The 26891-nt window shown below is 39.8% G+C and overlaps 1 protein-coding gene across 6 annotated transcripts in view; it reads right to left on the bottom strand.

Annotated features, from left to right (window-relative positions):
• Nucleotides 1-7400: 7400 nt before the first annotated feature.
• The window catches only part of PRUNE2 (prune homolog 2 with BCH domain), a 297985-nt gene continuing 278494 nt past the window's right edge, over nucleotides 7401-26891 (bottom strand). For 2 of the 6 annotated variants that reach the window (XM_030809677.1, XM_030809686.1), the window contains exons 16-19: nucleotides 25119-25217; nucleotides 20376-20414; nucleotides 15337-15384; nucleotides 7450-10626 (exon numbers count right to left, since the gene is read on the bottom strand). In XM_030809677.1, coding sequence (XP_030665537.1) covers nucleotides 10596-10626; nucleotides 15337-15384; nucleotides 20376-20414; nucleotides 25119-25217 — 217 coding nt within the window. In that variant the 3' untranslated portion in view covers nucleotides 7450-10595. Of the gene's footprint in view, nucleotides 10627-15336; nucleotides 15385-20375; nucleotides 20415-20948; nucleotides 20985-25118; nucleotides 25218-26891 lie in introns of all 6 variants that reach the window. The other 4 variants (XM_030809666.1, XM_030809689.1, XM_030809702.1 and 1 more) reach the window with 4 other exon arrangements.

Here is a 26891-nt window from a genome sequence, read left to right as displayed (position 1 = left end):
TCCTATGCGGCAGCAGGAACTTTTGATGAAGTAAACACTTTTGCTGGGGGCAATGAACATCAAACACCATGGTCTCAGTAACTACATAGAACTTACCAGATACCCTAAAGGTCAAAAAGCCTGCAGAACCACCTGCCTTTGAATGGACCACAGGGTCTTGAACAATGAACATCCGCATAGCAAACATGATGTGCCAAAGATCAAACAACACTTTCTAGGCAATTGGTAACAGATTTCACCACTAAAGAGTAAAAGAGCCCCCATAGTGACTGATATTGGGAGTCTTCTAATCCTAGTAAATGGGGATATCTTAGTCTGTTTGTACTGCTAGAACAAAATTACTACAGTGGATAATTTACAAACAATAGAAATTTATTTCTCATAGTTTGGGAAGCTGGAAAGTCCAAGATTAAGGTACTGACATTCAGTGACTGGTGAGGGCCTTCTTGTTGTGTCCTCACATGGCACAAGGCAGAAAAGCAAAATAGCCCAGCTAGCTTTCTCCAGCACTTTATTTATGTATTTGTGTATTTATGTATTTATGTATGTATGTATGTATTTATTTATTTATTTATTTATTATTTTGAGACAGGGTCTCACTCTCTTGCCCAGGCTGGACTGCAGTGGCGTGATCGCAAGTCACTGCAGCCTCAGCCTCCCAGGCTCAAGCAATCGTCCCATCTTAGCCTCTTGACTTGCTGGGACTGCAGGCATGAGCCACTACATCTGGCTAGTTTATAAAATTTATAAAATTTTTTATAGAGACGACATCTCCCTATTTTGTCCAGGCTGGTCTCAAATCCTTGGCCCCAAGCACTTTTCCTGCTTTGACCTCCCAAAGTGCTGGGATTACAGGCATGAGCCACCATGTTTGGCCCCTCCAGCACTTAAAAAAAAATTAAAAAGAGACAGGGTCCCCCTGTGTTGCCCAGTCTGGTCTTGGACTCCTGGGCTCAAGTATTCCTCCTGCCTTGGCCTCCCAAAGTGCTGTGCTGGGATTACAGGCATGAGCCATCGCACCCGGCCCCCTTTAGCATTTTTGTAAGAGTTTAACCCCAGCCATGAGGATGGAGTCCTAATGATTTAATCATCCCCTAAAAGACTCACTCTTAATACCATCACACTGGGTCTTAGGTTCTAACACTTGAATTCTGGGGGAACACCAACATTCAGACCATAGCAGGAGGTTAGAACCAGATATAATCTAATTTAGAAAAATTAAGCATCACATAGACATCTCTTTTATCATGGTATTATGAAGGTTTATTATACTTATATTTATTACTTACTTAATCTTTATCACTCTTTGTAGTAGGTATCACTTATTCTTTTTACAGAAGGAGGAACTGCAACCCAGAGAAGTGAATATATGTTTAATGAGCTAACACAGAAGAAGAAACCAGGGCTGGAGAACCCCCTGTATTGTGAGGGGTCATTTGGAATCACCTTACCTGGCTTAAACCAGCAAACAAGAAGGAAGGAAATATATTGACTAATATAATAGAAAATTCTGGGGTTAAGACTGCAATCGGGCTGCACAATTGATTCAGGGGCTCAGTTAAAGCCCTCAGGATCCTGTTTCCCTCCGTTCATCTCTATTCTATGCTTCCTCATTTTCAGGCTTCTTGTGGTAGCAGGATGCCTCCCAGCAAGTTCAGACCTAAAACTTTCCAGATTCAAGTGCCCCTAAAGATGTGGTGGCTCTCACAAAAGCCCCTGCCAAATCATATTGTCTTTTAGGTTCCATTTGGGTCACATATCCATCTCTGAGTCTGTCACTGGGAGAATGGGATGCTCTTTTGGACTAGGCCTGACTTACGGACCCATGTGGGACAATAGGACTTGCTATGGAGCAACTTCATTTGTACATGGACGGGGACTGAAGAATAGAGGTAATCTCCCCAGGAATGAGTATTGTTGAGTAGAGGTATAGTTGATTTCCACTGGTAGAAATGATAACTCCAAAGATGACATTTTATTGCTCGATTGGATAGTACTCAAATTTTCATCTATTAAGTAATCCATTTGAACATTCCTGATGTTACATCTCCTGTTTTTTGTTCTTTTGACCAGTCTTAACATCTTACTTAACATAATTAATTAATGAGTTAAACAAATCTTTAACATGTGTTCACTTGGTATGAAAGTCATGTTTTTAACTTTCTTTTTTCTTTTTTGAGACAAGGTCTCACTTTGTTGCTCAGGCTACAGTGAAGTGGCATGATCACAGCTCACTGCAACCCTGACCTTCTGGGCCTCAAGTGATCCTCCTGCCTCAACCTCCCAAATAGCTAGAATTACAGGCGGGCTCCACCATGCCTGGATAAGTTTTTAACTTTTTGAAAATTGTATTTCAACAATTGAGAGGAAGCTATACTTCTTTTACATACAACTCTCATTTTCCTTTAAAAATCACCTGGACAATATATATCTTCAGGGATATCATAGCTTTAAATTTAGCTAACATTTTAAACAACTTGCCATCCAGGTTAGCCAGACTTGTTGAAAGTGGTTCTTCCAGCCCCCAGCCAAGCTGCCCTGGCAGATGCTATCTGGAATTGAGATGAGCTATTCCTTCTGATTCCTGCTCAAATTGTAGATTAATGAGCAAAATGAATGAATGGTACTGTTTTAAGCCACTCAGTTTTGGGGTTATTTGTAACACAACAATGAATGAATGGTACTGTTTTAAGCCATGCAGTTTTGGGGTTATTTGTAACACAACAATAAATGAATGATACAAGGAGACTTCCCTTTACATACATCTTTGTCTGAAATTTTTACAACAAACCCTTGTTACATTTAAAATTTTGCTGTTGTTGTTATTTTTTCTGAGACAGAGTCTTGCTCTTTTGTTGCCTAGGCTGGAGTGCAGTGGTGCAATCATGGCTCACTACAACCCTGACCTCCTGGACTCAAGCCATCCTCCTGCCTCAGCCTGTCAAGTAGGTGGGACTACAGGTGTGTGCCACCATGCCTAGCTAATTTTTAATTTTTCTTTTTTTAGAGACAAGATCTCACCATCTTGCCCAGGCTGGTCTTGAACTCCTGAGCTCAAGTGATCCTCCTGCATCAGCCACCCAAAATGTTGGAATTACAGGTGTGAACCACTGTGCCTGGCCTACAATTTTTGAATACATATTTTGAGGAAAAATTAAAATTAGAAACATAGCAAGAGTTTCTATATGTACTTCCTTTACTTATATCCTAAGTGATATTCAATTTCAAAGTCATTCTAGTTGTCAAAAGAGATTTCTTCAGCAAATACTGCTATGACAGTTACTCTTGATTTCTTCGATCATTTTTCACTGAAAAGAACAGGAAAAGTAAAGGAGGATGAAAGCTGTACCTGGACTACAAGGAAAGTAAATATTATCGAGGGCTGAATTTATTGTTCATTTTCTTTCCTGCTTGATCAATGCTCCTTTCCTGGTATCATGTTCTCCAAACTTCAGGTGAATGGATCGACCCTTTCCCTATTCTCAGTTTGGAGAAAGTGTTTTCCTGGGTTATATTTTTCATTTATGAGATATCCCCACCTATTGAAGGTGGGGGGATTGGGGTGAGGCTATTTTTGCTTCAGAACTCATGGGCCATTCCATTGTTCCTCAAGAGTGGCTCCACTATGCACAGTGAGGGCTGGCTGGTTCTGGAGCTTGTCTTTCTCGGGCCCTACCATGCATGCCCTCTGCACCTCACCTGTGTGCCCCGCTGAGAGCCTGCTTAGGCTTCAAGGCCAACACAGATGCCCTAACTGGAAGTCTGTTGATCTTGCCTGGTATTTAATTCCACTTCTTTTTGAAAACTAATTTTCCTTTGCAGAAACACCACTCCCCTACTTCAGTCACTATGGCTTGGTTGGGGCTGATTCCCTTCTCTCTCTCCAAGGGTAAACATACCACCCAGGCCCAACTAAGCCTGCATAATCCACCCCTTCAATTACAGTGGTTGGCTCATAGACAGACAACTAAGCTGGTCCAGTGACATGCAGCCCTGGGTCTTCTGCTAGGATTAATGGGAAGGAGGTGACCCTTTCCAATAGGCTGAATCCCAGTTTGTGTGATTTCAAAGACAATGAGATAGTACAGAAATTGTCTCATCAGCTCAGGGAAGTGAGAATTTACTAACCTCCTCCTCAGAGATTGGAGGGGGCACAGAGAAATGACGGTGGGAGTTTGTAGTCTGAGAATGAAACCAGGCTTTGAATAATCTGAGTTGTGCTAGTTGAAGTCATGGAGAAATTGCAGAAAAGACTCTGTCTGAACATTGAGAAACACCTTCCCTAACAGGTAAGAGAAAACAGAGGAGCTCAAAGAGGAACTTGCAGAAGGCACCAGGGGTATGGTGGGCACAGTTTCCAGGCAGCCTCCAATCATCCCTATCTCTTGATAGTTACACCCTGTGTCCTACTCTCCTTTTGAGTGTGGCTAGATCTAGTGACTGACTTCTTTTGAATTTTCTTTTTTTTAAATTTTTACTTTTTGGAGATAGGGTCTTGCTCTGTCACCCAGACTGGAGTGCAGTGGGGCAATGACGGCTCACTGCAGCCTTGACCTCCCAGGCTCAAGAGATCCTCCTACCTCAGCCTCCCGAGTAGCTGGGACCACAGGCAAGTGCCATCTTGCCTGGCTAATTTTTATATTTTTTGTGGAGACAGGGTCTTGCCATGTTGCCCAGGCTGGTTTCAAGCTCCTGAGCTCAAGCTATCCACTTGCCTCAGCCTCCCAAATTGCTGAGATTACAGGCATGAGCTACTGTGCCTGTGACTTACTTCTAACCAACAGAATAGAGCAACGGTGAGAGGATGTTAATTCTGTGGTAGGTTGCAAAATATTGTAAGTTCCCAGCAGTCTTTCTCATTGGTTTCAATAATAAAAAGCTGCCGTGCTGGAGGGACCCATTTAGCAAAGAACTGAGAGCAGCCTTTAGCTAACAGCCAGCAAAGAATGAGGCGCTCGATCCAGCAATCAGAGAGAAACTGAATCCTGCTGATGATCATGAGGGTGAGCTTGGAAGCAGATTCTGTCCCAGATGAACTTTGATTGTGTCTTGTTAGAGACCCTGGACCAACTCCTTGATTGCACCTGTGAGAGGCCCTGAAGCAGAGGACCCAGCTAAGGTGCGTCTGGATTTCTGACCCACAGAAACTGAGATCATAAATGTGTGCTTTTAAGGCCCTAAGTTTTGGAATACAGTCGATCTTCATTATTCACAGATTTTGCACTTGCAAATTTGCTTCCTCGCTAAAATTTATTTGTATCCCTAAAGTCAGCACTCCAGCGCTTTCACAGTCATTTACAGTATCTGCGGAGCAGTGAGAAATTTGAATTGCCTGAGATACATGCCCCCTGCTGAAGTCGCACAAGGTGAGGCTCTGTCTTCTTGTTTCAGCTCTCAGCAACAAGTATCCTTTTCACAATGCATGTAGTTTCCTGTATTTGTGTTTTTGTTTTTTGCATTGTTGTGCTTTTTGTTGATTTTACTGTTTAAAATGGCCTCCAGGCTAGTGGGGGCTAGTTGGTATTCCTAAATGCAAGAAGGCCGTGATGTGCCTTATGGAGAAAATACCTGTTGCAGAAGCTTCATTCAGGTGTGAGTTACATTCAGGCTGTTGGCTGTGAATTCAGCGTTATCAAGTGAACAATATACATTAAATACAAAATCTTTAAACTGAAAAACACATAGAACAAACTTATGTATTGACCGGTTGCCCCAGGAGCAATGGATCAGTATTCACTAAGTCAGTGTTCTTGGTGACTTTATAGGACATAACTACTGTGGAAAATGAGAATCAACCGTAATTTGTTAATACAGCAATAGATATTGAATACTGTGGGAAAGCAGGGTAATTCAGCTCACTGGTCTAAGGAGGAAGTTTCAAAAGGAAAGCGTGATCCAGTGTTAAGGGCTATAGGTCCCTCACTAGAGGTAAGGCTAGAGAGATCATGGGTAGCAGTTATTGGTGTCTAACGTCTAAGTATCGTTGGAATGGTTATATATTGGGAAGAAATAATTTTGTCTAGTTAAAGAGGGTTATTTTGAATGGCTGTGAATGAAACTATCTAGGAAAATCGGCCTCGTGAGGCAATCTGCTTGTTCCGTAAAGCCCACAGCTGTGTGCGGATTGATGTGTCAAAAGGCACCAGCTCTGAATTAAAAGTTCCATGACTGCACAGGATGATGCAACCCGGGGCGGCTTCTGGCACGCTGCAGCACATGGACACAGCCAACACAGGGACACTGCACACACAAGAGAAGCTGTAGAAGGGAATGGCTCCTCAGGGACCCACAGTACCCCAACACAGCTTTTCTGTAATCTGTGACTGAAAGTCTTGGCTTCAACGACTGAAGTTGTCTTCATTTTATTTATTTTTAACTTCAGCTTATAAAAGGTCCCTTATGATTTTGATTTTTAATTAGGCTCCCAACTTTATGCCTGATCTCCATGCCCTACCCTTACTCAAATGAGTGTTAAGTCCTTAAATACACATGGATTTTGGATAATACGTAGTTTTGTGTGTGTATGTTTAACAGTTATATAAGTGGCACTGTGCTATAAACATCGAGTTTGTTCTTTTTCCACTCTACTCTATGATTTACCTGTTGCTTTATGAACATATAGTTTGTTGCTTCTCACAGCTGTGGTATACCAAAAGGTGTATTCAGCACGATTTACCCAGCCCTTTCCCTAGTGCTGGACACCTAGCCCACCTCCAGTTTCCACCACCATAGTTAGGTACAAGAGCAGAATGAATATAGCAGTACATCTTGTAGTTGAATGTCCTTCCTTTGCCTGCAATTACTTGTCAGCTTTTTCTTCTGTTTCTTCCCTTTCTTGGGTAGAGGACAATATCTACCAGAACTCACTTTTAGATCATGAGAACATGCAACATCTCACTTTTTGTAGAGCAATTTCTCTTTTGGCTAGTCCAACAACTTTCTCAGAGGTACACATGTGTTTATTAAGTTAAAAAAATAGCACAGTGGTGATTCTCAACTCTGGTTTTGCCTGAAGGTTGTGAAAATGGGGAAAAAACCCCAACTAAAAATAAAATGATATTTAATACATTTTAATTTAAAAATAAATATATGCCATAAAAAGGCAAGGGGAAGAGAGAGGAAAAGACAAAAATCAAGTAACCATGAAACATGTAGATGTTTCCAAAGTAAGAAATCGCTTATCCAAAGAGTAAACAACACAGTTTGAAAGCTTGGTGTATTGAATTCTGAGATAGGAAAGGCAAAAATGAAGAGAGAATAAAGTTTGGGTGTCCAGAAAAACCAAAAGGTATACAGTTCTCCAGTACCAAGTGCCACGCTAGATTGATGTGGAGATAAAACTGCTGCAAAGTGAAGCCAGAGAAAAATTCTTGCTGACTCAAAGAAAGAAAACCATAACATGCAGAATCAATTTTTATTTCTGAATTATACAGTGAGGCTATATAGATATATTGTGTCATTACAGACTTTTATATTATTAATCTACATTAGGGACAATTTATTTACCAAAACAAAGTCTAATAGACACTTTATTCTGAGCAATCCAATACATGATAGAAAAACCTTTAGATATATAAAAGATTAATTTGTGCACATCTAAACGTTTCTAACGGAACTACTGAGGCATTGTGATAAGACGAGAGTTGCAAACATAGTACCATAACTGAATATTTAAAATTACATCTTAACAAAGGCTAGGAGTAGTGACTTCCTCACACACCTCAGAGAATGTCTTAGAGAGTAACCCCATAGAACATTGTATGGCTTCAACAGAAACTTCAGGATTTTCTTCCACACTGAGCTATTGCCCTCAAATGAATTTTCTCACTCCTTGACAGTATTTTCTGTGCAGATTTCTGTTCTTTCTCTTAATCAAGGAGCTTTGAGAAACAATGCTTTTGCCCCAGTGACCCCTTGGTTCCCTTAACTACAGATCTATAGGAGAAATGTAAAGCAGTTCCCAGAAGTCAGAACCAAAGCAAGAATGTTCAGAATGCAAGAGCTAGAGAGCTAAATCATGTGAATGTTTACCTCTGTCTACCTGTCTGCTTAGGGATTATTTTTCTAGGATTCATCTAGGATTCTATTTACTTGGGGTGAATTTACATGGTAGCTTTTCCCTAGCACATGCAATTAAATTAATTTGTCTTTTAAGATAATAAAATAGCAGATACCTAAATATCAGAGTGGTTATGCAGCCTACAGAACAGCTGAAACAAAATCATTGGGACAAATGCCCATAATTTTCATGTAGGAAGATGAGGCTTCAAACAGCATACCACCTGAGTAGTTTTCCATAGATGAGCTGGACAAGTTAAAAATATATATATAAATGGTGAGATTGTTGCTGTGTCTGTTTGGCTATAACAAGAGCCCTCTATGAACAGCTCTATGCCCTCAGGTTTGCACCACTACACTGAACACTGGATTCTTCATTACTTCCTGTGATAGGGTGACCATGGAATTCATTTTACAAAATGGGACACTACTGAGTGAAAGTAGCAAATAGGTGAACAAACAGGAATATTGGGTAACTGTATTTACGTCAACACTATGTTCTGGGAGAGGTGTAATTTGGGCTTTCAAAGTGGAGGTGGGCTGTGGGAGGGGGTGGGCTGTAGGGTTTTTCTGTCCAACAAGCCAGATGTTATGAAGGAGGAGATCCAACAGAACATACAATTCAACAAGATACTCGCTTGAAAGGATCAAGAGGAGAAAAGAGAAAATGATGGAGGCTTATGGAGGAAAGAGGGCTGACCTGCATATGTGTGGGCACTTGCGGAAGGACAGGAGGAGACAGACGTGAAGCAATGAGGTCAGAGAAACTCAATCACCTGTGCAAAGACGTCTACTTTAAAGCAGTTGCAAGCTCCTTCTACCCAGGGCTCCAAGTATCCTGGACAGGTCTCCCCATTGAATTTTCCACCATGAGACTAGGGTGGAACCTCTCTCTCCCCTTCATTTTTATTTCTGCTAGCTTCTTTGTAATAGGAGACACTGGAGACTAAGAATGGTTCCCAGAGTGAGGCGTGGACTTCAGCCAACACCTGTATATACTAAAGAAGTGCTTCTAAGGAGGCTTCATTTTGGCAACTGCAACCTAAGCAATGATTTTGTGGCTAGGGCTCCTCATGTTTTTCAGCAAGCCATTTCTTTTATTTCACTGTCTGTGGATGTCAAAACATTGATTTTTGACAAAAATAAATTAGTTTGCAGCCTCATTTGTCCGTCTGTTAGAGCAACTATCTAAATACAAATTGGGGCGGAGTAGGAAAGGATGCGTTTGCTAGAGCAGGGGTCAGCAAACTTTTTCCGTAAACATAGTCGATGTTTTAGGCATTGTGGGACATATGGTCTGCTGAACTGCTCAGCTCTGCGGTTGTAGTGTGAAAATAGCTGTAGACAGTACAAAAACAAGTTTGTGTGGCTGTGTTTCAGTAACACTTTATTTATCGGTACTAACATTTGAATAATTTTCATGTGTCATGAAATATTCAAAAATTTTTTTTCCAACCCAAAATGTAAAAACCATTCTTAGCTTGCAGTGGTGAGCTAGACTTAGCTGTGGTTTGCCACCCCACCCCCCTAGAGGCCTACAGACTTGAAATCTTGTTGGCATTTTAAAGGGCATATGAAGACTACAAAGGAAATATTTTGTACATGAAAGTACATACTCATATTTAATTTTCAGCCTATGATCAGATGACAGTGTTTTAAAGCAGATCACTTTTTATAATGCATGCAAGAGAAGAATTCATGAATAACTGAATGCTACCAAATGATTTTTGAGTAGGCCACCTTGCACTTGAGTTCTTGGCACTTAAAAGGTAACCTCTGGAGCTGAGTTTATGGCCTGAAGCTCAGAGAGCTACCAAACATGCAACACAGATTCTTAAATTTCGCCATGTGGAGGTCACCAACATTCATCAGAAAAATGATCTGTTAAAAGACCAATTTACATAAAATATAATGCCCAATTTGACAACTAAAAGAAAGTTGACGTGGATTAGAAAGCCCGGCTTCCCTTTGAGAAGTTAAAGGAGATTCTGGTAAACGAGAACAAAGCGGGCACTTAGATGATGATGGTTTTACACCTTGTATGGTTTGTGGCTGTCCTAGTCAGGCTTAGGATTTTAAAGGTGGAGTCAAACGGGGGAAACTTTCCTGTGGACAGTTGAGCCCTGTGTACTTTAAATCTAATGCAATCACCAAAAGGAAATCCAGCTAATCTATGGAAACAAATCCACTCATACTTAACAGTGGATTAAAGGTATCTTACTGGTAAATGCCAGTCTAAGGGACGAAGTATCACTGCACTGTGTTAATGAAGTATTGAAATGGAAGGTCCTACTTTCTTGCTAAGGCTCAACTAAAATCTTTGAGGCACATAATTGGCAAAATAGGAAAGTACACACAATTTCATAAAATATTTTAAGAGTAAACAAACTTTCTTCCTATTTTTCCCCTTAGAAATTTAGAATGGCACCAGGTAGTGCAAAGTGGAAAAAGGTAACATCAGCCCTGTCTCTTTCAGGTAGATATGTTTCAACAGAACCATGAACCAGAAAAGCATCCTCTTCTTCCAGCATGGTCAGCTAGGGCTTTTCTTTCAGCTTCAAGTCAATACTGCGAAGAAAAGAAAAAGAGAGAGAAACATGAGAAACCAAATGAGAAACATTTAGTAATGATTTGGGTAGCACTGTGTTTGCTTTTTTCCTCAAAGGACATACTGAAAATATTTAAATCATGCAAGTTTCTTATAATAGAAAAATCTGGTAAAACCCAATCCTCCTCTTGTCAGGCTTTTCTCCAACATATGAAATCTGTTTAGTTCTATAAAATTGTTTCTGGAAGCATTTTACACCTTTTCAAAATGATCCAGGGAGGTAAAAAACTCATGTAAAGGCTCATTCCCAAAGTCAATTAAGATAAGGAGCATTAGTGCATTCCGGAAATCATGCCATTTTATTTATTTTTAATAAATGACCTTTCCTTGTGAAGCAAACAAATGTTCTGCCTCAAGTAAGTAATGTCTGACAAGCACTAAATAGTAAGAAATGGTAAACAATAAAACAACGCCAAACATTTTCTAGGAGCCAAAGGAATTGACTGAAAGGGGTGAGCCTACCTTACTGAGATGGATGTTTCTAACTAAAGAAAAGCTTGTTTTTCAGAAGGTCAAATGGGTTCCCAAATATCTGAGTAGTAGGCCTAAAACTTACTCGAATCACATGTCTCTCTTCTGCCTCTTAGTGAACATAGCACAACTTCCTACCGTATCCACCCAAGAGGAAGAAAACCAAAAGCCAGTAGATAGAGGAAGAATTTCAGTTGTGATAAAAGAGAAACTATTAGTTTGCAAAGGGTGATTTGGCACGTATCTGTGGATTTTGCTTATCTCTGCCCCCTGAGCCATAAGCTTGCATGTTACAAAGGTTACTGTGCTTTACTTGTGGAATTTGCGGCAGCTGAGCAGTGTTCATTCTAGAAGCTTTGCAAATAAAGCCACTGGTAACTCACGCTGCCTGCCCATCCAGTTTACAGTAGTAAAGTATCTTTCCTTTGAAATATAGTCAGCAATTCCGTCACTTATTAGCAGTGGGGACTTGGCCAAGTCACCCACCTTCTCTAAGTTTCCATTTCTGTATCTGTAAAATGGAACAGTCATGCCGCTCTCACAGCTTGCTAACGCATAAGTCTAAAGCATTTTCAATTCTACATAGTGAACATATCATAATGTCTGTTATTAGCAGCAATAGTACCTCGGTGGTTTTTTTTGTTGTTGTTTTGTGTTTTTTTTTTTTTTTTTTTTTTGAGATGGAGTCTTGCTCTGTCGCCAGGCTGGAGCTCAGTGGTGCGATCTTGGCTCACTGCAACCTCCGCCTCCTGGGTTCAAGCGACTCTCCTGCCTCAGCCTCCCGAGTAGCTGGGATTACAGACAGACGCCACCACACCCAGCTAATTTTTTGTGTTTTTAGTGAGATGGGGTTTCACCGTGTTGGCCAGGATGGTCTCGATCTCTTGACCTCGTGATCCACCCACCTCGGCCTCCCAAAGTGCTGGGATTACAGGCATGAGCCAACGCGCCCGGCCCTCAGTGTTTTTTTGAAATGAGAAAATAGCTCTTTGCTTTATTACCCTACTTGAAACAATCTTGCTCCTTTGGAAAGCCAAAATCATCATGAATATTTCTAGTTTTTAGGCCCTCTGACTTGTTTTCTTACCTGCAGAGTTTGCTTTAGAGGTGTCCTCTTTTTATCCACTGTGACCCTGAGATCTTTTTCTTACATACCTTTACAAAACAGGTCATTTAAAAAAAATCTTGTTTTTGCTTTTAAAATGTCCTTCCTGTTCCCAGAAATTTGTAGTAAGTTTGATTTGGTGATTGGAAATTTGATTCTTTCTCTCACGGTTTTGGTTGACTTTTTCCCATAGACCAAGAGAATATTTACTAAACCAAAATTTGAGGCACATTGTCTAAAAACTGCGAGAGTGGGTCAGAATATTTGAAATAGTCTTGGAAGCTTAAAAGAACATGGTTACCTTGTTTCACCATCGGGCCCCTGAGCTAACACTTACACCAGGATGCCCCTCTCGATTATTTTTCATACTGACTTTTTTGTAAATCTTCTAGGATTTAATTCATCCCTTCAGCTTTTGTTAACCCAAAAGCTAAAAGACTGGAACCTGTTTATCCAGTTTATGAAATAAATGAGATAGTCAAAAGTGAGCAATTTTCTTGTAAGTAAATACAGGAAACCACTTGGAAGGTTAATATTAGAGAGAACAGCAATGTTGTGGAGTTAACAAAGCTATTAACAATGATGCTAATTTAAGCTTCCTCAAATAGAGCCACTCTTGATCATTGTACTTTAAACAAACATGTAAAAATATAAAAAGGCATGTGCAAGTTTTGGAACATGAAGGAATTCATAAAATCCAAACCTAAAAGGGAAAGAGACAAGCCCCCAGGGCCATTTAAAAATAAATAAATAAAAGTATCCTTTTTGGAAAAAAAATACTTTTAATTAGAATTGAATATTCTTAATCTTTGGGCAAATGGGCTTAGTTTTCTATAAGCAACTTTCTCCTGAGACAGGGCAACCTTCTGATAATTTTACAATAAGCCATTTTTGTGTCTAACACATATTAAATGAGGTTCCTTACAAACTGTCTGACAACATTGTTTAATGATGAATAAAAACATTTGCAGTTTACGTAGGAAGAAGAAAATGGGCATAACCTTCCCTTCTCTCTCTGAGGAAAATGAGAGGCCACTATGGCAACAGCACACACTCCATCTTATTCTTGGACTGATTGAGCCCATTGGAAGAACCCTTGCCCATTTTGCAGTGTATTCATTCAACACTAGCTCTGGAAGGTGTAAAATGCTTCCACACAGAATGCTCCTCTGTCCTTGATGACCTACAGTGTAAAGGTGCCAGAAGAAGTAAATGAAGCCCTCATTCTAATACCAAAGAAAGCCAGAAATCCAGGACTGGAAGTCAGAAAAAAAAAAAACAAAATTCTTGGCTACTCTTGCCCCTTATCCCGATCTCATCGTCCACACTGTGACCTTGTGCCTCTTAAGGGCTCAGGAAAGAGAGGGCTGAAGAAAGGGAAGCCTTGAGAAGAATGTGTTCTTCTAAAAAGTGGGAAGTAACAATAACAATTTGTAGTATCCCTCCCTCCTCCATGCCCAGCCCTGGAATGAACCCAGACAGGAAGCAATGCTTGCCCTCTTCCCAACCAAAACAGCCCTACATAGGAATAAAGAGTAAGACAGACAAGGCAAGCAAAGAAGTGGGTAAGCCCCAAGATGTAGCAGCGACGGGCCAGCCATTGGCTGGGCTTCCACATGTGCCCTCTCTGCTGCTTGTTAACTGTGGGCTCTGTTAACTGCTCAAAGGGGTGCTGTTTTGCTGAGGGAAGAAATAGTTGCAAAAAGAATTATCGTGGACTGGGGAACTGAGGTATTATTGCTTTGCAGAATTTCATGTGCCAATTACCTTGAAGCAATTGTTATCTTCATCTAAAAGAGGTGGGACGACAGTGACCTTTGCAAAAATAGCTGTGTGATTTCAAAGGTCTCTCTGCAGTCTTTGTTCTTTTTTTAAAATTTTATTTAGAAAAAATAAATTTTCCTTGCAGAGCATGGCTAACTCATAAGCATGTGTCCAGAATTGGCCCAGTCTTTGCTCTTTGTGAACTTTTTCAGTTGGGACTGTCTCTGGAGTTTTTGTGCCTAAACTTCCTATAAGTTGCAAGGTCAACATGGCAAATGTGGAGATATTTCACTATAATTTTCCAACTTCCTTTTGGACCTCAATGGAAAGAGGTCCAAAGACAGCAAAAGGTGACAATAGAGATGAGACACATTTAAAACTGATCTTTCCCCTCTGCTTCCTGATTCCTAGGAACAAGGACAATGTTAAATTCTCCACAACTCAAACCAAATTGGAAGCTCCTTGTTGGATGACCAAGTTCTCTCTGAAAGCTTGTTGGTCACCACAGTTTATTCCCTGAAACTGACTTGGCCACTAATTCGCTCTGTTCTCTTAGGTGAATAGTTTTGTCTTTCACTAAATTGGAAGTGGTACACCCATCTAGCATTAAGACCACCTCTTTCTGATTTAAAAACCATTGGCCCTGGAGCTATACTGCCAAGGTCCAAATTCCAGCTCTGGGCCATTTTTACAGCTATGAAACAGTGGACTGGTCAGATTGTCTCTCCATGCCTCTTTCCTCATCTGTGAAATGTACCTCATAAACTTATTCTGAGGATTAAAATCAGACACTGCGTGTGAAGCCTTTTACAGTCTGGAACGTGGTAAGAACTCACTACATGTCCAATTTCTACTTCTCACAGGATGGCAATCTTCTAAATAGATCATTCCTACAGTCTCATCCAGGCTCGAATTCCTCCTGGATGTTGAAAAACAAGCACATTTTCTCTCCATCCACCAAAGTATTAAATGGAAGTTCCAACTTCCACTAATTAAAATAGAGATGATGTCATTCAGAAAGCAGAATTGCATTTCTCTTGCCCAAATGTTCTTACATCTGGTCCTAATATTCATTTTCTTCCCATTTTTGGATTGGAAAAATAGAATGCCATGTCCATAGGTTGTCCTTTAGAAATTTAAGGGGTGATCGTGAATGAAATGTGTGAAGCTGGCAAATATAGCTTCAGGTTTCTAATTATTTCAGGAATGGAGCACAGGAAAGCTGAACATCTAAACAGGGTTTACCCAGTCCTCAGTGTGTTTTCTTTCAGAGCCCAGCCATACAACACTACAAGTAACCACATAGCTGTTATTGATAGTGAATTCTTACTCCTTCTCCATAGAAGACATTTCTGGATCATTGTAAAGGCAGCTAGTTCTGAGTGCAAGGAAAAAATAGGAAGAAGTCAACATTTCCCCACTGTCACCACTGTGAAAGCACAACAGATTTGTGGCATTTGAAACTGTTTAATGTGGTCCCATTGCTAATACTGAACAAATCCATACCTGAACAGATGATGAGATTAAGCTGTAACCCTTACCATCCAAACACCTCCAGTGGTCTCTTCTGTCCTCATTTTTCCCTGCCTTTTCAATTTGTCTTATTCAGGGGACATATTACAAAATTGTATTGGTACCCCAAATAATAAAATACACACAGAGGAAAATCCCTCTCAAGCAGCCTAATTTTATTCACCCATTAACACAGTTAATTTTCAGTTTTCACGAGAATGAGGATTTCCCAATACACTGAAAGAAAAAATTCAACATTAGCTCTCCTTGTTGTTGTTTTTACAGAAATAACAGGACACTTACCACTCCATACAGCTGAGCTGTGTCCAGGTGATACAAATGAATCCTACCATTTACCTCAACTGAGTGTGCCCAGAAAACAAATGTAACCTTATAAAATAATAAATAAAAGTGTTTTTATGGCATTTGTTTTTTGTGTAGTATTAGCTGTTTTTAATATTTCATACTGGTGTGATTTCTCTGTTAGCAAATTTTAAATTTGCTTCCTATTAATTCTTGATGAATACTCATTACACCTCAACTTGTATGCCCCTCCCAAAATTTTTTTTTTTTTTTTTGAGGCAGAGTCTTGCTTTGTTGCCCAGGCTGAAGTGCAGTGGCGCTATCTCGGCTCACTGCAACCTCTGCCTCCCAGGGTCAAGTGATTCTCCTGCCTCAGCCACCCAAGTAGCTGGGACTACAGCTGCATGCCACCATGCCTGGCTAATTTTCATATTTTTGGTAGGGGTAGGCTTTTGCCATGTTGCCCCAGGCTGGTCTCAAACTCCTGGACTCAAGCGATCCTCCTGCCTCGGCCTCCCAAAGTGCTGGGATTACAGGTGTGAGCCACTGTGCCCGGCCTCCCATAAATATTTTATTATTGACAAACAAACACTATTTAAAGAGCTTCTATGATCCTTTTTAAGTGCAGTTGTCCTCTTTGTAATATAATTTCACAAGCTAATTTATCTGTTTGCACATAAGAGCATCCATGATGAAGGTCAGATGTTTTGTTGAAAATAACAGGAGGCTATCTCCCCAGGTGAGATAGCAACCTTCCTTCCTCACTCCCCACCCTCCTTGCTGGTGGTCTGATATTTTTATAGGGAATATTTGGCAATTCCAGTGAGCAAGGACAGTCAAGTAAGTGTTGACAGTGTGCTAAAAAAAACCTAGCAAAGCTGGAATGGAATCAAGAAAGGGCAATCTTCCAAACTCAGATTTTCTGCTTTTTAATTTTGAGTAATCCTCCCAAGGAAAACAGCAATTTGCAAACCCTTTAATACTGTCACTCCAAAGGCAACACACGGATGCTTCCCAATTTTCGAAATAAGAATGGTTCTAGGTATACTATTTATCCTTCAGAAGTATAATTCTTTCTTTCCTGTATAGAGCTAAAGTTTTAAAGAAAAGATAACGCAGGCTGAGGAAATCACCTTCTGAAGTCAATTAGAGTTGGGGTGCAGTTTGAGTGGTGGTATGTGTGTGTGTGAGGGGAGAGGGAGAATGTTGGGAAACTAGTGGGCATAAAGCAAAACAGTGGACAGATAGGTTTTGTTCCCTGACCAAGTGTACATTTGCCTTTGGTTAGACCCAGCCTGAAGCTTTCTGAACAAGTCATGTGGAAAGTCAGGCGCATCTGTCAACAGGAAGAACCTGGGCATATCTGGCTTCTAACCATAGATCTGCAGTGATCATGTTTATCATAGAGTGTCTCCTAGAATTCAGGGGCTACTTCAGAGGCTAAAAGGTAGTTGAAAAAATGTTGCTGGTAGCCGAGATGGTGGAATTCTAAGGCATTCCAATCACCTGTGGGGTCAACAGAGTAGAATTTTTTCAATATAATTTGCACATTTTCAAATGTGCAAATATATTTCAATTCCTCATATATGTGATGTTACCATCAAAAAGGCAGGATCAAAAGATCCTAGAGGGAGGATTCTTCAGGCAGATGGCTTACCCACTGAATCCAAAGCAAGAGCACAGACTTCTAAAACAAATCTGATTATTTTTATTTGGCCCTTGACTTTTAGGCAGTGGTTCTCAAAGCTGGGTCCTGAGACCAGCAGCATCAGCATCGCTGGGAACTTGTTAGAAATGCAGACTTTTTTTTTTTCTTGAGACAGGGTCTCACTCTGTTGCCCAGGCTGGAGTGTAGTGGTAAGATCAGTTAGCTCACTGCAACCTTGAACTCCAGGGCTCAATGGATCCTCCCACCTCAGCCTCCCATGTAGCTGGGACTGCAGGCACATACCACCATACTTGGCTAATTAAAAAAATTTTTTTTGTAGAGATGGAGTCCTGCTATGTTGCCCAGGCTGGTCTCTAACTCCTGGCCTCAAGCAATCCTCCCCACTCAGCCTCCCAAAGTCCTGGGATTATAGGGCTGAGCAACCTCACCTGGCCAGAAATGCAGATTTTTAGGCTCCACTCTAGAGCTGCTGAATCAGAAACTTTGGGGGTGAGACATGGGATTTCATGTTTTACCATGTGCTCCAGGTCATTGTAATGCACAATAAAGGTTGAGAACCCATTGCTCAACAGCAATGAATTGACTCTTATGTAAATTCATTAATTTATGCAGCATAAATTTACTGAGCATCTACTATGTACTAGGCACGAGTATAGTGCTTCCTTTAGGAGGGAGATCAAAATGTCCCAGCACCCTCTGAGCCATTTAGACACATTGGGAGAGGGTAGGTAGGGGTAAGGAAGAGAACAAAATAGTGAATGTGAGAGAAAAAAGAGAAAGCTACAAAACTACCCAAAAACAATAATCATTTTTCTGTGGCAGCTAAGCAGAAAGAGTATAAATATAGAGGAAAAATCTATTAAAAGAAGCAAGATTTCATGGTAATAATGAAAGAAACATGACAATATGACTTTATGACAGGTTTGTCTGAAAAACTATTGATGTTCTTTCCCCCTATCTTTTGTCTTGAAAATAGCGCTTTAATTTCATAAATATGTTATCATCCTGAAAAAATAAATCTGAAAGAAAACCTCACTGAGAGTTCTCTCTCTAGGAAATCTCATGATACAAAGCAATTTTTGAGTGCAGATAAATGCTAAAGGGATGTTACACCAACACTCAGTTCCTTGATTACTAGTATTTTCCTTACTTCCACAACTTCTTATTTGTGACAGTTGGGATCAAGACTAAGAAGATTTTTTAGAATCAAAAATTACACGGTTTTGAGTTTCGTTATCTAATTGGGTGTCAGTTATCTTGAAAGAAAATGAGAAGATCAGGATATTGTAACAGTAAACTCCACTAATGCTAAACTTTCTAAAGCAAAAACCTATCCTTTAATTTTTAACACAAAAGATTGGCACACTACAAGCAAATAATCCTATAGGTTATTAAAATAAAAATGTACCATAGGGGAAAAATGTCTAAATTGATTGTTTTAATGAGGAATTGGCATTTACAACTATGCAGAAAATGTCTATTAGTTAGATTTTATTTATTCAGAATTTATAGCTGTTAGGACATTGTCCAGGCCTTCTGCTTTTGCAATGTCTATTAAAATGGGAGCTGGTTTTAAAAATTAACAGCATAAGCAACATTTAAAATAGGGAAGAAACTTAATGTGCTTAATACAGCAAACTTTTCAAATAGTACATGGTTATATCTAACATGTATTATCAGAAAATTTCTTTGTAACTTGGAAACAAGAAAAGAGAATGACTGGATTTTTTTTTTTTTTTTTTTTTTTGAGATGGAGTCTTGCTCTGTCCCCAGGCTGGAGTGCAGTGGCATGATCTTGGCTCACTGCACTCTCTGCCTCCCAGGTTCAAGCGATTCTCCTTCCTCAGCCTCCTGAGTAGCTGGGACTACAGGCATGTGCCACCATGCTCAGCTAATTTTTGTATTTTTAGTAGAGACAGGGTTTCACCACGTTGGCCAGGATGGTCTCGATCTCCTGACCTCGTGATCCACCCATCTGGGCCTGCCAAAGTGCTGGGATTACAGGGGTCTGACTTTCTATTGGTTGGGCTATTTCACAACTCAATAGGGGCAGAGGTTAGCTTGTAGTTTTTGTCCAGCAGAGATGCAAATAATTTCTGTCCGGTGGAAAAGACAACCTCAATATTACAGTTTATTGCCCTGTTGTTTATTAACCAGTTTTGTATCTAACCCAACAATCTTATCCAAATATTCTTCTATAAATTGCCTATAGATATCTAGCTGCTCAAATGTTCTTTGAACTGGCTTTAACACCTTAGTGGTTCCTGCATTAAATAATTAGTTGCATAAAATCATTGGCATGTATTCATTTTATATTTGCATGAGAGTTATAATTTTGCCTTTTTGAGAATCATACTTTAACAATAGTGGGCAATGACTTTTGTTTTTCTATTCATCAAAATAGCTCAGAGGCTGTTAGTTAAGCAATATTTCCAAAGTCATTAAGTAAGGTGTTGTTTTAATTCATAGAAGGCCATGAAATTGATTCTACAAAAATCTTCCAAATTTCGATGTGCTATTATTCCTCCCCACTGGTATGAATTAGTGAGGTTCTGTTGCGTCAATACCTAATGATCATCTCGATGTCACACTATATGTGGCAGTGCCTGTGATGTGCTCTTTTGTTGTGGTGCCTAGAATTGCATGTACATTAAAAAACAACAACAACAGTGACAAATGCATTCCTCAATATAACCAAGATCATGGGGAAAAATAGATTGTAGTAAGAATAATAGAGATTACATCTATCACAGGAGAAAGAGAATTTCTAAAGTGCATTATTATCAGGAAGCAGGAATAAAACACCAGGCATGCAGATTTTCCCAATTCAGTTCTGAAATGCAAGCCAACATCATGCCAGCCGCTAAATGAAAACCAAGTCTTACTTAGCTGCCTCTGATGCTTCCCTCAGTTCTTCATCCAGTCTGCAGGAGCAAAAATTATTGGTGTGGAAAAGAAACAAAAGAGAAGCAAGCAGAGCATGAGACAGTCACTCAGCAAAGCGGAGCCAAACGAAAGTGGTGCATAATGTGCTTTTCAAAAGTGTCTTCTGGAGCCCTGAGACGTACTCCTTCCATTAAATATGTTGTCATTTCCTCCCATTCAGTGTTTATGTACATTTACTTTGCAAATTCCTTCATAAAAGGTAGATATAAGTTGCAAAGGGATCAGAAACATGCTGGCTGAATAAAGCTGAAAACATCCACGTCAGTCTGGTGGGTACAGTTCAAGTTAGCTTGCAGCCTGGGCCAAGTCAGGGATGTATCTGGTTTAGTAGGTTTCAGTTGCAAATTAGGTTGACCTCAACAGCTTTACACACAGGACAAAGACTGGAAATGGCATACAAAAGACTGATACAGTGACCTCTTGCTCTGGTAGCTTGTTGAGGTCACCCACAGGTAAAACACTGGTGTACACACACAGGGTCCAGCATGAACAGGAGATTAGGAGATTTTTACCTCACACTTCTCTTATAAGATCTCTCTTCATCGTACCTTACGAGATAAAAAACGAGTGCCATAAGGAAAATGAGCAAACAGATGGAAAAAATGACAAGTAAATGATTTAAACGACAGTCAAATCATGAGAGAAAATGCCTATCCAGATACAGTCATGCACCATGTAACGCCATTTGGGTCAGTGATGGACCACATATATGGTAGTGGTCCTGTAAATTGAATACCATAATTTGACAGTATGTTTTCTATGTTTACATACACAAATACTTACCATTGTGTTACAGCTGCCTGCAGTATTCAGTACAGTATCATGCTGTACAGGTGTGTAGCCTAGAAGCAACAGGTTATAGCAGATAGCCTAGGTGGTGTAGTAGTCTCTACCATCTGGGTGGTTTGTATAAGTTCACTCTATGATGTCTGCACAATGATGAAAGCATCTAAAGATGCACTTCTCAGAACATGTCACTGTCATTAGGTGATGTATGACAGTAGTAATGAAATTGACATTTGGGAGAAATCTTGTTTTCATTAGATAACAATGTTTATAATTTATAAATATATGCAGTCAAACCTCATTATTTGCAGATTCTATATTTGTAAATTTTCCTATTCACTAGCATGTATTTATAACCACAAAATCAATACAAGGTACTTTTTGGGTCATTTGTGGACATGTGCAGAGTGGCGAAAAATTTGAGTTACCCAATGTTCATGTTGCCACCTGGCAATGTGTGAGGCTCTGTCTTCCTGTTTCATACTGTAAATAAGTGTCCTTTTCACAACCTATTTAGTGCCTTTTTTCCCCACTCCTTTTTGTATTTTTCCTTGGTGATTTTGCTGTTCAAATTGGCTTCCAAGCATAGTGCTGAAATACTGTCTAGTATTCCCAAGTGTAGGAAGGCTGTGATGTGCCTTATGAAGAAAATATGTGTGTTAGATAAGCTTCATTTATGCACAAGTTACAATACTGTTGGCCATGAGTTCAATGTTCATAAATCAACAATGTATACTAAGTAAGGTTCATTTAAACAGAAACACACATAAAAAACAGTTATATATTGATTGATTGATGAAAACATTGTGACCAGATGCTTGCAGGAACTGCACACCCTGTATTTTCCTTTGGAACACTATTTCAGTATTCACTAATTAAGTGTTTGCGGTGACTTTATAGAACATAAACTGCCACAAATAATTAGAATCAACTGTAACCAATGATTATAAATTTGGTTCTAGGTTGGGCAAGTTTTTCTTTCATTTAAAGCCCTTTGATGACAGGCTCCATCTCAGCTGAGGACCGGTCTTGGGAGTGGCTGAGATTAGATCCTTTGAATGTTACTCAGTGATAAAAAGGAGCCATGGCTTGTATCCATCTGAAATTTGCATAACATGAAATTGAGGCGATGAAGGTCAGTAACAGAAATGGCAGAAAGGACATCCCAAGGAGATGAATTACAGAAAACAGAACACATGGACATGTGGGCAGCACATGAATGGTGGTAAATTTCTTCCTCCAGAAAAAAATTTTTCCAAATAGAACCCTTCCTCCTGAAGTAACTTTTCCCAAATGGAGCCCTTGAAAACTGATGTGTGCAGTTGAATGAAAAATGTCCTAGGTATACTTAACTTCTCACTTGAACTTTCCCATATGATGGAGAGTCTCTAAAAGCAACAGGTAGAACAATAAATAAGATTCTGGATTGCGAACTCTGTGCTGGGAGGCTTTGCAAGTGCTTTGTGTACCCTGTTTCCATTCAACCCTCAGGACCATTCCAGGAAGTGCAACTTACTTACTTACTTTACAGATGCTGAAGCTGAGACTCAGAATATTTTAATTAATTAATCATTTTAATAGATGACTTGAAGTCTCAGAGACATTGAGAGGTAAGAGAGAAGGTTCAAATCTAAGTCTCTAAACCCCATTCACTTTTCATTCTATTGCCTCTGTCACACCATGGAAGTGTTACTGTGTTTACTTGGAAAGTGGTCAATCTTCAATTCCACTAGAAGAGAGAATATCCTTGCCATTTTATAGAACGTGAGTGTTCCCATACTTCCTCATCTTTTTTTTTTTTATCTTCTTGTTTGAGACAGGGTCTCACTCTGTCAACCAGGCTTGAGTGCAGTGGTGCGATCTTGGCTTGCTGCAATTTCCGCCTCCCAGGCTCAAGCAATCCCACCTCTTTAATCTCTTGAGTAGCCAGGACTACAGGTGCATGCTACCACACCCAGCTAATTTTTGTGCTTTTTTCATAGAGACGAGGTCACACTATGTTGCCCAGGCTGGTCTTGAACTCCTGGACTCAAGCTATCCACCTTCCTCGGACTCCCAGAGTGCTAAGATTACAGGCATGAGGCATCCCTCTCTGCCTCCATACTTTTTAAATTTCAAGAGTAGAAGTGGGTTTTGAAGATGGAGTACACGTTTCTGAGGCAGCAGACCAGAGAGAGCTATGAGGTGTGCTGGTTGTGGAAACGCTATGAAGCTAATGAGGGTTGAAGCCGTCGTTAGGATCTTTGAACACTCCATTTGATTCAGCTGAGCCAACTGACCACTGGAAGCCCAATCAGTATCCTGTGTTCATGCCCGATATTGCTTATGTAGGAAAACCAAATGCATCTACTTCTGAGGTTTGAATTTCGAAGGATACTCTGAGAAAGGTAAAGGAATCTACTAGAAAAGGACATGAGAATTTTGGTGCCAGGCTGACCTGAATTTAAATTCACGTTCCATCTCTTCCTGGTTCCTACGTATACTGTGCATAAGTAACTTCCTACTAATTTATCTCCCCTGCATCTATAAAACAGGGGTTTACTATGAGAGTCAAATAAATGATATAAATAGAGCACTGCTACGCTTGGCATATCATAGACACACATTACATGAGAATTCTTTCCTTCCAGTTTCTAGGCTGGGCCTTTTTAATTAATTAATTTTTTAAGGTGAGAGGACTCTTTTTTTGGAATCCCAAACGAGAGGTACATTTTGCTATCCATTTTATGGAGGAAGATGAATGATACTTGCCTGTTTTCTTTGAGCTAATGGTTAAGTCCCTCTCCATTCAAATGAAATGAAAAAAGCTAGTGATTCAGATACAGTGAACCACAACAAAAAAAAGACACACAGAAAACAATCGTTCTTTGCAACAATGTACCAGATACAAGTGTTCATTCTCCAATATCCCTGTTTTAAAATCCCAGCTCCAAGTATTTATTTTGTTAAATTTTATCTTAGTTTTTGTAGCACCATCCTGAGACCTTCAGTACCCATGCAGGAGGCTGAAGCTGATACTGCGTTACCCTCTATTGAGCAAGGACACCATTCCTCACCACCTCACCCACCACTGGGCAAATGCCCTCTACTTAATCATGACAAACAAAAAAGGTTTAGAAGAAACAGAGAAAGAGTTATTTCTTTCTATTTTCCTAGCGTCATGCAGATAAATTACTTTGTATAAGACAATAAAGAAATCCAAGCTATGCTAAGACCGTCTTGTGTCTGTGCAGAGTGGGGGACACAAGAAACTGATACACTGTTAACCAGTAGAGACAGTATACCAGTTAACCAGTGTAACTGTTACTTTTTCCAAAGTGGTAGTAAAATTCAAATTTACTAGTAAAGGTAAAAATGAACAATAACCAAATAACCCCAGGAAAAGATTAGGTGAAAGAGGATCTGAAAGAATACAACAATTACCTATAGGTTGAGGAAAAAATTGTATTTATTGGAGGATATTTAATATTGTTTTAAAAATAAGATAATGCCATTTCCCCACTGTTCCAGAACTGACCTCTTTTCCAACCCACTTCTCCAAACACACACTTTTTTTTTTTTTTTTTGATACAGGGTCTCACTCCCATTGCCCAGGCTGGAGTACAGTGGCACAATCACAGCTCACTGCAGCCTTGACTTCCAGGGATCAGGTGATCCTCCCATCTCAGCCTCCTGAATAGCTGGATTACAGGCAAACGCCATCACACCTGGCTAATTTTTATATTTTTAGTAGGAACGGGGTTTTGCTATGTTGTCCAGGCTGATCGCAAACTCCTGGGCTCAATTGATTTTTCCACTCAGCCTCCCAAAGTGCTAGGATTACAGGCATGAGCCACCACGCTCAGCCTCAAACTAGTACTACTTCTTAACAAATCTCTGAAACCGTCAGGACTTACTTGATGATGCTCTCCGGAATGTGGATGCAATCCATTGGGATCAGCCCACTGAGTTCTGATAAGCTATTGACATACTTAATTTTACTGCTGAATTTTGAACTAAAAAAAAAAAGAAAAAATATGTATCATTAGTCACTACCTTACATTCTAAGGCTATTGCCTTTTCTTGAAAATCCTGGTACACTTAACACCTTGCCACAGCACTCTTACTAAGAAAAGAGGCTAACATTATTTGACGAGTTACAATGTGCCCGACACTGTTTTGTTGTTGGTGGTGGTGATGTTTTGTTTTGTTTTTAAAATTTATTTTTTAAATTGCCATGTAAAAATGTGTAACACGATGTTTTGAAATATGTATACGTTGTGGAATGGCTAAACTGAGCTAATTAACATATATATTACTTCGCATGCTTTTTTTTTTGTGATACTTAAAATCTACTCTCTTAGCAATTTTCTAGGATGCAATACATTGTTATTAGCTCTGGTCACCATGTTGTTCAATAGGGCTCCGGAACTTATGCCTCTTAACTGAAATGTTGTGGTTTTTGACCAACATCTCCTCACTCCCAACCCCCAGCTTCTGGTAACCACCATTCCACTCTCTATTTCTATAAGCTCAACTTTTTTAGATGCCACATATAAGTGAGATCATGCAGTATTTGGCCAAATGCTGTTTTAAGTGGTTTACACATATGAATGCATGTATTTCTTATTACAGCCTAGTGAGGTAGACACTATTATTATCCTCTTTTCAAAGATAAGGAAACAGATACAGAGCAGTTAAGTGTTTGCCCAAGGTCTCACCATTAGTAAATGGCAGAGCCTATACTAACCTGGGCAGTCTGACTTTGGCATTCACACTCTTGACCATACACTGTGCGGCCTCCCAGTGGTTCCTGCTACTCTGAATAGTCACTGCTTTATGCCTTGTTTGTCTCTGTTTACTTGTTTATATGTTTGTAACAAACAAAAATCTTACCATTAGTTCTTTCAGAATCTACCAAGTTTGATGATACTTTAAAAATATATGTAAACTCATTTTTCTTTTTTAGTTTGTTTTATTAAACAATTTTTTTTAAGTTTTAGGTTGAACGTTTATTCTAGATGAACCAACATTCAAAAATATGTTCCAATAATTGGATTTGAATTACAAACAGCTTTCATCTAAATGTGTTTGTTTTAGATATGTGTAAATGCACAGAGAACAACTTGGAAGGATACCAATGAAACTGATAAAGGAATTTGCCTCTGGGGAAGGGGATTAGGAACAGGAATTGGTAATTGTTAAAGGAAGAACTTGGTCTTACGCATTTCTGAAGAATGCATTTTCTTTTTTTCTTTTTTCTTTCTTTTTTTTTTTTTTGAGACGGAGTCTTGCTCTGTCGCCCAGGCTGGAGTGCAGTGGCACGATCTCAGCTCACTGCAAGCTCTGCCTCCTGGGTTCATGCTATTCTCCTGCCTCAGCCTCCCGAGTAGCTGGGACTACAGGCGCCTGCCACCATGCCTGGCTAATTTTTTGTATTTTTTAGTAGAGACGGGGTTTCACTGTGTTACCAGGATGGTCTCCATCTCCTGACCTTGTGATCTGCCCGCCTCAGCCTCCCAAAGTGCTGGGATTACAGGTGTGAGCCTCTGCACCCTGCCTGCATTTTCTTATTACTCGTGTAATGGCAAACTAATTTAAAAAGTATATCCAAGGGTCTAACATTCTTGAATGGTTTCAGATGAAAAGGTCTCTCTAGTCTACTGGGATCTTGCTGAGCTGCCTGCCAT

Source organism: Nomascus leucogenys, chromosome 1a, assembly GCF_006542625.1.
Source record: "Nomascus leucogenys isolate Asia chromosome 1a, Asia_NLE_v1, whole genome shotgun sequence".
Lineage (NCBI taxonomy): Eukaryota > Metazoa > Chordata > Mammalia > Primates > Hylobatidae > Nomascus > Nomascus leucogenys.
Note: the sequence above shows the minus strand (reverse complement) of the source record. Positions and strands in the feature narration are given on the sequence as shown.